Source organism: Falco rusticolus, chromosome 3, assembly GCF_015220075.1.
Source record: "Falco rusticolus isolate bFalRus1 chromosome 3, bFalRus1.pri, whole genome shotgun sequence".
Taxonomy (NCBI): domain Eukaryota; kingdom Metazoa; phylum Chordata; class Aves; order Falconiformes; family Falconidae; genus Falco; species Falco rusticolus.
The window spans coordinates 70,631,021-70,646,317 of record NC_051189.1 but is presented as its reverse complement, the minus strand read 5'-3'; the positions used below and the strand labels follow the sequence as shown (position 1 = coordinate 70,646,317).

The 15,297-nt window shown below is 36.4% G+C and overlaps 1 protein-coding gene across 5 annotated transcripts in view; it reads right to left on the bottom strand.

Moving 5' to 3' along the window:
• The window catches only part of INVS (inversin), a 98,546-nt gene that overhangs the window by 18,897 nt on the left and 64,352 nt on the right, over window positions 1-15,297 (bottom strand). For all 5 annotated transcript variants that reach the window (XM_037382260.1, XM_037382261.1, XM_037382263.1 and 2 more), the window contains 4 exons: window positions 11,022-11,177; window positions 9,316-9,545; window positions 7,619-7,725; window positions 4,039-4,251 (listed from right to left, as the gene is read on the bottom strand). In XM_037382260.1, the coding sequence (XP_037238157.1) occupies window positions 4,039-4,251; window positions 7,619-7,725; window positions 9,316-9,545; window positions 11,022-11,177 (706 nt within the window). The remainder of the gene's footprint in view (window positions 1-4,038; window positions 4,252-7,618; window positions 7,726-9,315; window positions 9,546-11,021; window positions 11,178-15,297) is intronic.

The window sequence follows — 15,297 nt, the reverse complement described above, 5'->3', positions numbered from 1 at the left end:
ATTTTAGCCTGCATTGCTGCCCTTTGTTATTGTGTGAATTCCATTTGCTAATGGACATCTTTTGAAATTTAAGAAAGACTGAAGGAAAAACCTCAGCCTTCTTCACATCACTTGCGGACCAACTCTCTTTGCTCTTCCTTTTACTATGTGTATGTTTACAATGATTTATTGTGATACCTCATATCCCTTGCTAGTTGTTCTTATTTTGCACCTCAGCTTGTTTAATTTTATCGTTGTATGTTAATATTACCTTCAGTTTTATAATTGCACCAAATTCACACCACATGCTTTTCCTTTTCAGGTTGCTGGAGAGCTCATCATTCTCTCTCTTGCTACACTACCCATCTCTTCTCAGCATGTGGGCCTTACTACCAGTTTTTTGAAGAACCTCATGATCTACATGTACTGTCTTGCCGCTAGAACGTTTTCCTAACTCTATTGAAGGCTGTTTAATTGAGCTGATTTAATTTCTTGTTGTTCCTCTCTTCCTAAATATCACAAGTTACTTAGTCTTAACTCATTTTCATCCATTTCCCTTTCATATCCACATTCTCAATCAAGCTTCCTCCAACTGGTCAGAATGAAATCCAGAAGACTTAGTGAAAACAGAAGTATGGATTCAGGAACTTACTTCTGAGAAATTCAAATGGATGGTCAACCAGTGATGAATGAGTTCCGCAGCCCTTTTACAAAACGGCATACACTGGACATCAGTTTTCTCAGAATATGCTTTAAACCCTAAAGTATTATTTTTCTAAAGACCTGGTTTTGTAAAAAATACAAAAGCCTCTTTGTAAAAAAGATTTTAAAGTCCATCAGTTTACCTGCATGTAGTCTGACTGGTTTTTAAATGCCTCCCTCCCCGCCTGCCTCTGTGCTGCCCTCCTAAAGCACTGCTTCTCTCCATCCCACCTATTAATAACCAGTTACTTTCACTCCCCCTGAAGAAAAACACCTATTATATATTGACACATTTATGGCTGTTAAAATGTTCAATGCTCATACATTGCATCAACACTGCACTCTTCCAAAAGATCATAGGATCATAAGGTAACACATATTGGAAGGGATCTCAGGAAGTCATCAAGGCCAATGTTATGCTCAGAAAAGGGTCAACTGTAGGACAGACTGGGCTGCTCAGTTGGGTCTTGAAAATCTTTAAGGATGGAGACTGTACCACTTCTTTGGGCAACCCGTTCCACTGCTCAACTGTCCCAAGGGTGAAAAAAATTCTCGTTATTTCCAGTCAAGATCTCTCTTGTTTCAACTTATGTTGAAGCAAGTTTCCGCAGGACCAAAGTGAGGCCAACCAGTCTGCAGTTCACCAGATTGTTCCTTTGGCCCTTTTCCAAGTTGTGTGTAACATTTGCTTTCCTCCAATCATTAAGGACCTTCCCTGGCCTCTATGACCTTTAAGGATGTTGGAAAGTGGCCCTTTAAGGACATCAGTTAGTTCTCAGCACTGCTGGATGCAACCCATCTGGTCCCATGGACCTTTCTGGGCTGAGTTCTCTCAAGTGATCCCTGACTTAATCCTCATTCACAGCTGGCAGCCCCCCCCTCCTTGAATCATGCTAAGCACAGAGGCATGGGAGACCTTCTTGGTAAAGACTGACGAAAAGGCCGCGTTGAGTACTTTGCCACACCTGTCTGTTGTCACTACGTCACCATTCAGCAACAGGCCCACATTTTCCTTGCTCAGCCTTCTACTGTTAATGTAGAGGCAGAAGCGTACCTCGTACCTCGTTATCTGTGACATCCCTTGAAAACCTCAACTCCATTTGAGTTTTGGCTTTTCTGATACCACCCCCACATGCCCAAGCAACATTTTTACACTCTTCCTTTGCAGCCCATCCCTGCTTCCACCTCCTGTATACTGCCTTTTTGCATTTGAGCTCCGTTACCCAAAATTGGTCTTCTGATATCCTTGCTCAATGACATAATAGCGTGTACATTGTTTTGGCCTGCATCAATATTAATTTTATAGATTACCATTTCTTTTATACAGGTTTGTTCAAAATGGGAGAATATGCTTGTATAGAAATGTGTTACAGGTACTGAATGTAACTTTACCAGAAAATAATACAGGTATGAGATACCGGTTGACTTTTTGTTAAGGAAAAAAACTAAAAAAAAAAAAAAAAAAGAAAAAGAACAGACTAGTTAAACCATGCAGTCTTAGGAATGATTTATGTTAGTGTGACTCTCTAAAATAACGTATTACAAAGCAAGTTTTAAATACATGCACTGAAATAGTTGGGGGGTGGAGGGCTGTTCAACCTAAGAATTCACTAGCATTCTGGATTCCCACATAATGTCTACTTTTATCTGGAGAGCAGATTTTTTAAACATCAGTAGGGATATTAGTTTTTTGCACGTAGCAACACTCTGGCCAATTTTAGCTGTGGAATGCACAGATGGGTACACAGAATGATGACAACATAATGTCCCCTCCAGTTTATTACAGATCATAAAATTGCAATTAAATAAAATTTGTTATGTGACAACTTGATTTGCTTGTACACTCCAATTGTATTTTAATTCTGTTTTTATGGTATTTTGTACACAGACTTTGTTTCTATTGTTTTCAAACAAATCAACTACAGCTTAGTAGGTTTCAGAAAGCACATCAGAAACTTACAAAGACAAACAATTATAAAAACATCCCCAAATTTCCATGAGGCAATCCTTTTTCATTTAATCTTCTAGATGGGGTATCACAGATTCTTCTAAAAATGACTGTCATCACAAAGAATAAAAAATGGTAAACTCAGTTGTGACCACACAGCAAGAAGCAGAGTTCTCCAAACTAAAAAGAAATATCTAAGATATTCAGGACATTTTCAAAGGCAGCTTCTCGATGCATGGGTTTGACTTCTACTGACTTAAGCAGAAAAAGCAAATTGTAGGAGGTCTGCAAGTTGCAACTTTAGGATCTAAAGGTGTGAGCAAGAAATTAAGTTATCTGACATTTCTAGCTTTGGTTCTTACTGGGCATTAACAATTATTAACCAGTATAGTAGTAGCAATCAAACCTAATGAAGATCAGACTCGACAGTTATGCAGAACATCAAACTATCAAATTTGAAATAGAGCACAGTGCAGGTGACTTTGTCTATGATACACAGATGCAGCAAGAATATCCCTAGATGCAGTAAATTACATTGTGTGTCTATTCATATGACCTAACAGAAATATTACCACAAAATCATGCAGAAATCTTTTCTGACTTACATTTCTTCATTTCAGAATCAGATTTCTTTGTAAGAAACGAGCTGCTAGTTTATTCTTCTTCATATTATGAATCTTAAAGATAAGGCCCAAGCAAGCATTTTAGAATTTCACCACTTTGCTACCATTACCTCATTTAAATAGCATAGAAACTCAGAACCTACACATCTTACAAATAACTATTTGAATTGCATATATTCATTATCTAAAATCTAATATCATGATTTTATGGTAACTCTAATTCAAGAGCAGAAAATGTAAGTGCAGAGAATGATACTGCCAAGACAGAAGTTGCAAATAAAATCCAGGAGTTCAGTTTGCTAGAAAAGCACAACTTACTGTTTCACAGGGCAGGTTAAGTCTTATCAAACCAGTATTTTCCCATTTTGTTTTGGGGTTTATTTTCCTTCTTTTCTTCACCTATTTATTATTCTCTTTTCAAAACTGATACACAGACTTGATAGTTCAATAATTATTTCCATTACCTTAGAATGATAAATGTTTTCCAAGCCTTTTTATCATCATACAGAATACCAGGTAACGATTCATGGATGCTAACATGCTAGTTTCTCAGCTTTTGATATTTTGCCTTATTCTTGTATATTACATAAAGCTTGTTATTTAATTTGGGATTATCTGGAAAATAATTTCCATCTACAGGTGTATGGAAAAAAAATCCATGATGCTTCCTACAGTTTCATGCATTTTACTAAAAGGAAAAATAAATGATGATGAGTTACACATAAAATCATACACTGATACAAACTTAGGACAGATGTCTATTTGCATTTCCAGTCTCAGACTTACTTGGCAGCAGCATCTTTTCTCAGCTGTTCGTGCTTCATTAAAAGATTCTTCCTCTCTTGAAAAGCCTTTCTAACTTTGTATCCTTTGTAGACAGCCTGAATTTTGAAAGCAGCAATGTCCTGTATGGCAGCTATAGACAGAGCCCCATGTTCTAACATGAACTGAATCACTTCGTGGTGTTCACCAAGCAAGGCATAATCAAGTGGAGTATATCTGAAAAAAAAAAACCACAAACCAACAACCCCAAACCCAAGCCGACAATAATTATCATTAAACTAGAAATCTAATCATAACGTGCATTTACTTCATCTGCATTTCATAAGACGGCAACTTCTAGTTTGAAGACAGATTAAACACTGTTTTCAGTAGGCTGTTTTACTAATTTTTTTAACATTATTTCCCTGCCTTATTCATTCTACACACCATGACTACACATCATACACACTATGTTTAAGGCTTATTTTAGTCTCCTAATTAAGGGGGGGAGGGGGCAGACTATATGAAGCATTGGATCAAAATCCTCCAAAGCCCTATGAATAGAATTAACTGCTTCAGGTAAGCAATCTTAAAAAGGTGCTGGGATTCTCATATAGGAATATAACTTAAATAAAAAGCAAATTAAAACTTTCTTTTGTGTTACTTCCATACGAATTTAAGTTCTAGATATTTACTGTCAAATCTGGCTTAGTTTCTATAACAATGACTGAGAACAGTTTGACTGATGAAGCAGCAGGATTATGCCCACACCAAGGGATAATATAGATATTTTATTATTTTTTTACGCATTAGGAAGACTTAAGTCTGTTTTCAAATGGACACAGGTGCTAAAAATATTAACTATTTTATTTATTATTAAATATAAATCAATAAATGTTAAATGGTTTTGCTTTTTAATGGTGTCAAAGATGCCTAAGCCCTTTTAAAAATAATTCCCAAATTTTCCATTATCAATAAAGGAGCAAAATTTACATACCTCCCTCACCAACACTGAAACATTGGACAGAGACATTCAGTGGCTGAAAATTATCAGTCACAAACTATAATCAAGACCATATAATAGAAGACTATCAAATAGCAAATGTCAATGCATGTGTTTGTGAAAATTAGGGCTCTTCTTGATGGTAACTTGCTAGGACGCAATGCTGGTAAGCAAAGAAAAACAGACAGAAAGCACAATTGGACTTGCCATGCAGCAATGATCTGATGGAAGGATTAACAGTATCTGAACTGAAGTGTCTGCAGGAATAAAGACAACGACATAACAAGAAAATGTGTATGCCAAGGTGCGTTGCTGATAGCGTTTGAAGAGATACAGATTTTTGATAACCCAGGAATGGAAACTTCAGAAGGGAACTCATTTCAGAAAACTGCATTTTTAAAGTATACCTGATTTTGAATATTTTCATTAAAAACATAAAGCTACTAAAGTAAACTTTATGCCTTCAGTATGTATGTACCAAGACAATGTATTATATTACAGATCCCAGTCATGAAGACCGGTATTTTTAAACGTGGCTTCTATAACTCCATTAGACCTATCTGTGGAAGTAAAAAATCACTCAAATAAAATCTGAATAGGGGTTTGTATGACTGGACACTACTCATTCAAAGCTGCTCACACACACTCCTCACAACCAGCCATTACTCTGCTCTGTCAGCTCAAGGCCTGTTAAAAATTTTCTTTTTGAAGAAGTCAGCTTTTAAATCAAGTTGGCTTCACAGGAAAACATGCAAAAAGGACATGAGCCATCATGTGTTATATGTAATTCAGCATGAAGCTGGTTGAGCAGCAGCTAGCCTGGCATCATGTGATCATGTTACACATACCCAGGACATCAAGTTGGATTATGAAATAAATTTGCAAAGAGCAACAAATCTATCACACTCCAGACTAGCACCTGATCACATATCTGCAAGCAAGTGGGCAGCTTAAAATCCCAGATGCAATCTCAGCTCCATCTTTTCACAAACCTATTTAGTTTTAATCACTATATTTGAATTTTGAACTGGTATCTCATATTGCACTTTAAGAAAGCAAAGAAAGGAAGCTTCTTTCTATGTGTATTTGAAAAAAAATTACTATTTGGTGAAAATGTTACTGATTAAAAAACAATTTCATCCAAACAGATGAACCATATTCATAAGGTTATTTTTACTTTCTTACAACACTCAGTTTTTCCACTTTCCAAACTTCCAATCTCTTAACAGTAAAACAAGCTTTGTAGATGTTTATTAAGAAGCAATTGTGTGATTTATAGCTATCTACCTATCTATGAGAATTATATTTAAAGGCTGATTAATCTAGAAATATTAGGGATCTGCATAGTTCTGCACATGGACCAGTGCCTAGGGGCTGACATATGGAATACTGCTAGTTATATTTTGAGTAATCTAGGTTTATACGTAAGAACACACATTAATGCCAGAGGGGAACAGAAGAGATACTAACTGAATGGCTATAGTAAAACCACACCCAAGGTCTTTCTCTGACATTTGAGCATCATTAGTACACTTCTAAAAACTAAGGAAAATAGCAGCCTCCTTTCTGGCAAAACAGTGGCTTTTAATCTTACTTATTACCAGTAATTTAATTACAACTGTTTATTTAATTTTCTATCAAAAATCACTAAAGAGAGCATTGGCACTACTTAATTAGGAACTAATTATACTTTCATTTGTGTTTCTCAATAAAAAATGAGAACAGAAAAGGAAGAGAGATCTGAGTGGTTTGGAGTAGAGAACAATAGAGAAATAATAGGGGAAGAAAGCAATTAAAAACTGGGATAAGTATGGAAATCTCCAATTTAGCACTAAAATATGGGGATTTAAAGTCTGTAAGTTATTTAAAATGTTGAAATATTCAAATTTATATGGCACAGTGATCATAATTTTATTTATAATTATAAGGAGGTCATCTACGCTAGAAAAGGCATTATGAATTTCTGCTAATAGTAATTATCTTCACAGTCAGGTGACTAATTCAAGCTCCACAACCCAAATCACATTTAAAAAACTATTATTTATATGTCAATGAAAGACAAAGAAAAGAGATGCAAATGTACTGTCTCTTTATGATTATAGGAGTTGTTTTTTTTTTTTAAATAGGCCTTTAGAATACAGTTAACCACCAGGTAATGTGTAATCACTATTTTAAAACCTAACGTTGCATTTCTCCCATTTTCTTACTTCTCACTGTATTCTACCAAATAGAAAAGAAAAATTCCAGTCTAATCCAACAGCAGCAGAAATGCCTTTTTATCCTTTATCTGTACATATCCACTGTCAACTTCATATACACGAAAAAGATTTTTAGTATTTCAAACAAGACTAGAATGAATAAATACTTGCAGAAATCTCTGTAAGTTCAAGGTTCAGAAGTATAAACAGTTGAATTTGCAATGTCTTACTTAAAGAAGAGATTTTTCACATTAGAAAAGCTGCTTACACTGAAGCTCAAGATTACAGCACTCCTTTTAGATACAAGATCACAATTCTCTGGCAACGCCTGAACACTTAATATTGAAATCAGTAGGTAGCACTTTTGCTAAATTACAAACTAATGCAGTCAGACAGGCAATACCTCTCCTCGCTGTTCTCCATATGATTAGGAAAAGCATCAAAACCAAGCAGCAACTTTATAGCATCAAGGTAGCCATTGTTACAGAGCCAGTGCAAAGCAGTTCTTCCCTGCAAACAATAGAACAGCACAAAAATAAATATTACCCCTGAACTCTATCGTGCCACAATAAAAGTTGTAAATCATACTGTAATTTATGCTTTTATGGACATGAAGGACAAACTAATTCTTATAAACAAACCTCCTTGTTAAAATAAAAGAATAGAGCACTTTAAAATTAAGTAACTTTTTTTTTTTTAAAAAAACAACACAAGATTACAACACTAGTGCTTTTTTACCTAAAGCGGTTGAAAACCAGCATTAGGAGACTAGCTCCAGAATTGCTTTCTTTGCAGCTATACCACCCAGGTCTGAAGCAGCTCTCATCGGCTGTTGTAGGTCAGACTGTTTTCTAGGCTGCTCCAAGACACTGTGATAAGACTGAAAGAATTACTACAGAATTCAAAATCAGATGAAGTTTGAGGAAAACGTATCAGCCCAGGCAGACTCCAGCTGTGCTTTCAAAACAAGCCCGAGTTCAGAAGTCTAGTTTCCCTCACATGGTGGAGAAGTCCAGCTCTCAAGCTGCACTCTATATAGCCAGCTCATATATGACCAGTCTTGGGACTGGGATCACAGAACCACAATACGAATACCCCAAGTTCTGTTAATACCAACAAAACACATATTTCACTTCACTTCCAGGTCATGCCTCCTGTCTGCATCTCGCTTTTCTGAACTCCAAAACGTAGGGAATACAAAGAGGCTGGGAACCACAGAAAAACACGAAGACTTTGTGAGTTCAGTGCTAGCAAGCCACCTCCCTGAACCCCAAGGGCTGAAAAGCACGCTGCAATGTCTCTGTGTGAAATAGAGGGGAGCTGATGTGTTCAGCTGTACTCAAGCGGATGCCACACAGAGCTGGAAGCAGGCTGGAAAATCTCCCCAGCATGCTCTATAGAACACATAATAAAACCCACTTTTCCATTACCTGGAATTATCCATGCTGTACAACGAACAGCTACAGAAAAGTTTAATAAATGGGGTGAAATTCTTTTGACTGATGAAGTTCTACTGACTTCTGAGAAATTATCTCATATAACAAGGAAATCTGTTATATGTTGCACAATTATTTTGGCTCCTAATTTCACTTACTGCTCGAATAATGGCACAAAAGAACATATAAACTGATCAGTGTTGGTTTTTTTTTTTCACCTGGAAGAGTGATACATATGTGGATACTTATGTAGGTAAGTAAATGAAGCAGTTCTTGTGCAATCTCACTTGCAATATCTTATTTGCTCTATCTGCATGCTGAAGAAACACATAACAGACTATAAATTCACATTCTCATGTTAGCTGTTAATAAGGAAGAACAGAAGAAATTTGATTATTAATATGACTCCTCATAAGATCACACTTTGATAAGGAAAAGTCAAGTGATATGGAAAAATACAAATCTTCAATTCATGCTGCATATTGAAATACTACTTTTCATTCAAGGTTTTAGAAGAGAAGACACAGGGAAAACTACATCAGGATGCATTTCCCTTCATGATAGCAGAAATGCTTCTATGTCCCAGAAAAGGGAATGATCTTGAAGGAAAATGTTTTGATTTATGATTATTCTAAAGTTAATAGCTCAGTGAAGAACAACATACCTCTTTATCCTGAATATTTGGATCTGCGTTGTTTTCCAGTAACACTACCATACAGTTAATGTAACCTCCATAAGCAGCACACTGCAAAGGTGTTCTACCTGCATAATCTTGCACATTAGGGTTGATTTTATTTTCTATCAAGATTTGGCACACATCAGCATTTCCTCCCAGGGCTGCCCAGTGAAGGGGTGAATGGCCATCTTGGTCAACCAAATCTACCCTTGCTCCTCCTGTAACAACAAATACATTTTTGAACATAAACAGAAAATAATTTTGAATGCAAAGAAAAGAAAGGAAAAAGGTTATGGTCAACTAGAAATTAATTGGTAAACTGAAAATTCAGATAAATATTTCTGAAAGTAACTTCAACTTTGTTGCTAAAATCCTAAAATCTAAATCAAAATTAACTGGGAATGAAATAGTTTCAGTGAGGGTCAGGCATCTAACTTTTACAAGCTTCTGAGTATCCCCTCAGATGCTTTAGAATCTCCAGATTTGTCAAATGCCCTTGAAAAACCTAGCCTTTGTTTGTTTCAGGCCTATTAATCTGCAGGGAAATTTTTATTTCTTAACAACAAAATCACTTTTGAAAATTAGACCTCAGATTAAATCTCTTTTTAGATCTCTAAAGCAGACAAGATAAAATATTCAGTGTAAAAACGACTTGAAAAAAGCTTAATTTTTTTTTAATTCAAGCATGCTAAGACTCTTTTATGGAGATAATTAATTTCTCTATGTGCTCCTGTAAGGTGTAAAAGCTCTGTACAAAGAAAACCCCAGCAACAATGAATGTCAATATCATAAAATATTTAATTAAGCATAACTCAGATTACGATAACCAAGCTTCTTGCATCTACAAAAGCTAAATGGCACAGAGGGTGGGAGAAAGAGCTTAACAGTAGGTTAAAATATACCCAGCAGATCACAGAGAGAAGCATGCTTTTCAGTAAGAAAGGCTGGTTGATGGAAAACTTGCAACTTGTTAGCCTGGATACTTCAACTGTCCATAAATGGGGTATTTCAAGTAGGAGCTCCAACTACTTGCAATGTTTCTGTGAAGCTAAAAGGACAGAATTTTGCATCTAAGAAACTACTGTTCTTTCACCATACTTCTTACACTTCAGCAGTTTTTACAGTTATCTAAAATTGTGTGTATTGTTAAAATCTTATTTCTGTCTACAAATAAAATACTGCACATAAAAAACCAACCAGAGGAAAATATTAATGATTTAGGATTTTTGATAGCTACCTGCTACCTTCATTAAAAAATAAAGATTCATTTAAAGAGTAAAAAAACGAACACAATTGTCAAAGAACCTTAAAACTGCTTTCTCACAAAATAGAAGAAAGTTTAATTTGGTTTTACTTAGTGAAGGAAAAAAAAAAAAAGAAACCCAATGACTTACTGGGGGAAGAGGCAGTTTGAGAGACTAGAACATACTTGAAAAGGCCTGAGAAAAGAGCTGTGAAAAGAACTATCCCAGTTTTTAAAGTATTATATTTAACACTTCTAGCCATTTTTCACAACATTCTGATAACCTTTTACATTTACTAGCGCTGTTCCACAAAGGGTACTTACAGACAAAATGTGCTTTAGGAAAGTAATTTTCCACCTCACCTCTTGCTCAGCTATGCTGTTTATTTCCCAGTCCCACAGAAAGCACCACCAGAACTCTGAACAGGTTTGCAAATTTGTAATAGCTGACCTCTAATGAGTGTTTGTATCACTTCTTTGTGTCCCATCTCACAGGCTCGGAAAAGCGGCGTATGTTTCATGACATCCAAAGCATCTACCTGTGCGTTATACTCCAACAGCAATTTCACTGTGCTGACATGGCCAGAAAGGGCGGCAGCATGTAACGCTAAGAGAACAAAGTAGTAAGAAAAAGGTATCACAATATCATGAGTTAGAACCGTCAAAAGAAAAATTAATTTCAACCTTTTCATGGAAAAGTTGTTCTTCAGCCACAAGAAACTGAAGAATCAAAACAAGTGATCACTAACCACATTTTCTTCCCACACAAGCATAAAAACTGTTAGCTCTGAAGTGGATTTCTAACTTGTACAAATAGGAATTTTCACCTTAACACCACCAAGACTAGCTTATGCTGAGGACTTGTACAACATGATCTACTTCTGCTTCTGTTTTGTGACATTTCTTACATCATCCCGATGGAGATGAAACTGCCCATTGCCAGTGAAAGAAAGCTTTCATTATTTCTTCAATAATTTCTTCCTGAAAATACCCTTTATATTTCTTTGAAATAAGGAAAGCTGTTTCAATAAAAAACTAACTCCAGATAACTACCTAGCTGTTGCCCCTTCCCCTGCCTTTTTTTTTTTTTTTCAGAATTACTTGGAGAAAATTTTACACAAAATTATGTAGCAAGGCCATCACATCTTGCACAGTATCTGCAGCTCCCTGTTTTCTTCAGGAAAAAGATGATGGAAAGACCAGATACTGCATTTTGTCTCATTCTTACAATCTGTGAAGTTCAGTTGTATGAAAACTACGCAAGTTGATTCTGCAGACTTCTACTGTTCTATAGGGTATTTTGCCCTCACATATTTGAATATATGCAGACTTCAGTGAATCTAAATCAACAAATAACACTGAGCTACTTTAGACCTCAGGAAGTAAAGATGTAGTGCCCTATAACTGAAGTTGCTGTTGCCTAACAGCATCCTGTGGGTACCATCAGCTGGAATTCAGGAAAATGTTGAAATGCCAGTCCAACCAGTTCACAGCTCTTCCTGAAGGAAAGAACTACACATGCAATGTGATTTCAAACCAACGGAGGATACATATTTGGTGATTTCACTTACAGTTTGATTTCGAAATGCTTTGGATTATTTCCTATAGTCAGCAATCAAATCAGATAAACCTACATTCTCATACTGCCTTACATGTAGGAATATTTCACAGATGACAAAATCAAAATAATTTAGAATGAAAATACAAAACAGTTCAATTGTAAATGTGCATTTAGTAAAGTGAATTCATGTGTCCCCGTGAAATTTCACAAATATTCATCCTTAGTGAGAATTCACTCTGCTCAAGCAAGGGAAATGAGTGGCTGTAAACAGTACCTAGGTGTCTACTTGTTTAATCTTAAACCCGGCAGGGTCAGGATCGGGCAGAAGCATTACACAGAAAGGCACACCACAAAGTGCAATGCTAGAGGGAAATGCTTCTTGAACCATAGCCAGAATATTAAAACCGTCAGGCTTTTTGTATTTGCCTACTGCTGTTCACCACTGGTACCAGCTTCACACAGTTTATGAAACAGTAACCTAGCACAACGTGTTACACAGGCACTACTAAGATGCACAGGTTGTTCACAGTGTCCATGAATCAAATCCAGCTGAAGTCTGTTGCCTTAAAACACGCATTCTCAAAATTAGTGACAGTAACTCAATTGTGATACAGACAAATGAGGCACTTCCTACAAGAACTGGGGTTACAGGCAGAGACGCTACGAGAAGTGCTGCCTTAGTAATTGGAATCATGCCTTTAAGATGACACTGATGTTTAACTGTTGCAGCTAAGCAGCACAGGGGCACTCACGGCACTCACAAAAAGTACCTGTAAGCAGCGAGACCTGCAGTAGCTATGCAAGTGGGTGGCTATCAGCAGAAATTTGACAAGAATGAGATCCCCACTGCTTCGTATTTGAATGGGTCTAGTTTTCAGGGCCTGACCTCACAGTAAACTCTAGGTTCTGGGGTTTGTACTGCATTTTTATGAAACCAAAGGCAGTAAACCACTCCATCAGATGACACATGGGGTGTGTGTAACAATACAATAGAAAAAGAGCTGCTGTGTCAGCTTGGCCAGTTCTTCTCCCCTATCACTCATTCTGACGCAGGCATCATGTTTCGCACTTTGTGCTCAATATTTTCTTGTAAGCCAAATTTTCTGTGATGGAGTCACGGTGACTGAAGAGATTCTTCGGCCAGCTGGTCACAATAGGCCCTTTGTTCAGCCGACACACAGAGCCCTCTCCATTGTACGCAGTGACGGCAGAGCTATAAAGCTGCCCCTGTAATGCTCCTGCAGCGCTGATCTCTGAGAAGAGGGAAATTCCTTTCCCTTGGTGTCATTCTCCTACACAATACAGACAGTCTCGATGTTCTAGCAAAGCTGAATGGAGAGCTTGCTCTTTTTAAGTAAATGCAAAAGGCTGCGTTAACGCAACATTATAACTGAGCTTAACAGTCGCACACAAAAGTCAGAAAAACACGAACTCTCCTCAGCAACTGTATCCCAGGCACGGTGGCATGTATGTTATTTTCTATTAGTGCAGTTTTTTGTTAGAATACCATGCCACTTTTCCCCTCACCAAAACTTGGGAATGATTAAGAGCCTTTCAGAAAAAAAACACCCAGGTCTGAAATCAGAGAGTGATTTACTAGTGGGCTTCCTTTTAAGTTTACTGCTCACTACAATAAAGCCCATGCTACTGCACATGCTTGCACAATGGTAAAGTTCAGATTGCTCGACAGCAAGCAACGAACAGCATAGTTCCCCACTTTAAGACTATTAGTGCGTTCTACACAATGGCAATTTCGAGTAAATGGAAAATCCATTCATTTCCTTGGATTAAAAGCCCTACAAGAAAATCAAGAGTACAAGGTGATTACACATCACTGCTATGAAAAGTTTAAGACTGAAAGATAATAAACCCAACCACCTGAATTATTCAAGCATGAAATCCACACCTGAGTAGTTTCAGAAACACAGTATGTGATTACTGTCCACAAAGAAAACCCTTTTTAAGAAGGTTTGCACAGTGACTGCAACGTTACAGCACCTTAAGGTTTGAAAAAAATACTGTGAGGTATTTAAAAGGGAACTGTCAGGAAGGAGCAAATACAGGTGAGTTATAAAAGATGAAACAAGATTAAACTGCAGTGTATGTAGTTTGTGAAGTCATCAAACATGAACACTGAGATTTTATTTGTTGCACTATTTCCTAAACTCAAAAATTACAAACTATCATAACTTGGAAAGACTGATATTTTGTGTGTTAATTTTTAAGGAAAGCAAGAAATTAGATATGTAAATAGAATATTATGCTAACTGTATTTGGCTTTTTGTGAAAAGACCAAATACCAATACCACCAAAGAAAATAAAAATTTTCAGGTTTTTTAATGAGAAAGTAATATTCATACATGCTATCATACAAATTCTGAACCACGCAAGATATTGCATTTATTTATCATTTATATGCTATTCAAAGTGTGATCTGAAAAGAGAAAAGCTCCTATCTTTGTTTCTTGGTTGGGACAGACCTACACAGAAAGTTCCCTAAATCTAAGCATGCAGCTTAGACTAGTTTGTGTCTGTGTGCAGCTAAAAGATCATGCTTGAGTATACTTTAAAACAAATATATTGAAATTTATATAAACAAACACTGCAATACACATTCTTGTTTGTTTAAAATAACATAGTTTTCTATTTAGGAGAAATGCCCTCTATTGTATTGTCATGGGTGTGTGCTCTGACTACCAGCTTGGCTATCATTTTACTACTTACTATACATATGTATACATTTTTGTATTTTAAATTTGTGACCTGGCTGTGACTAGCATAGGGTAATTAATGACCTCTTCCCACACAGATTACCTCTGCAGCCCCCTGCTACCAAGCCCCTCCAATTTATGCCCAATATATCCACATACTCTTTTTTTTTTTTTTTTTATTCAGATTTCACCAGCACACTATACAGCTCCACTACTTTTACTTGTATTTCCAACACTGTTGGGTGCATATACCCTTCAACACCTGTCACTCTGTCAGAACTGTTATTCTATTTTTGTTGAAAGTACTACCTAGGTACAATATGTCTAGCACAAATTCTTATTTTTCATTAAAGGAAATAAATTCATAGTTGCTATAGGATATTTTGAATTTCATTACTTGCATGCTTGAATTCTGAAACACTGTTGCATACCTATCTTTTGCTTCAGGTAGATAA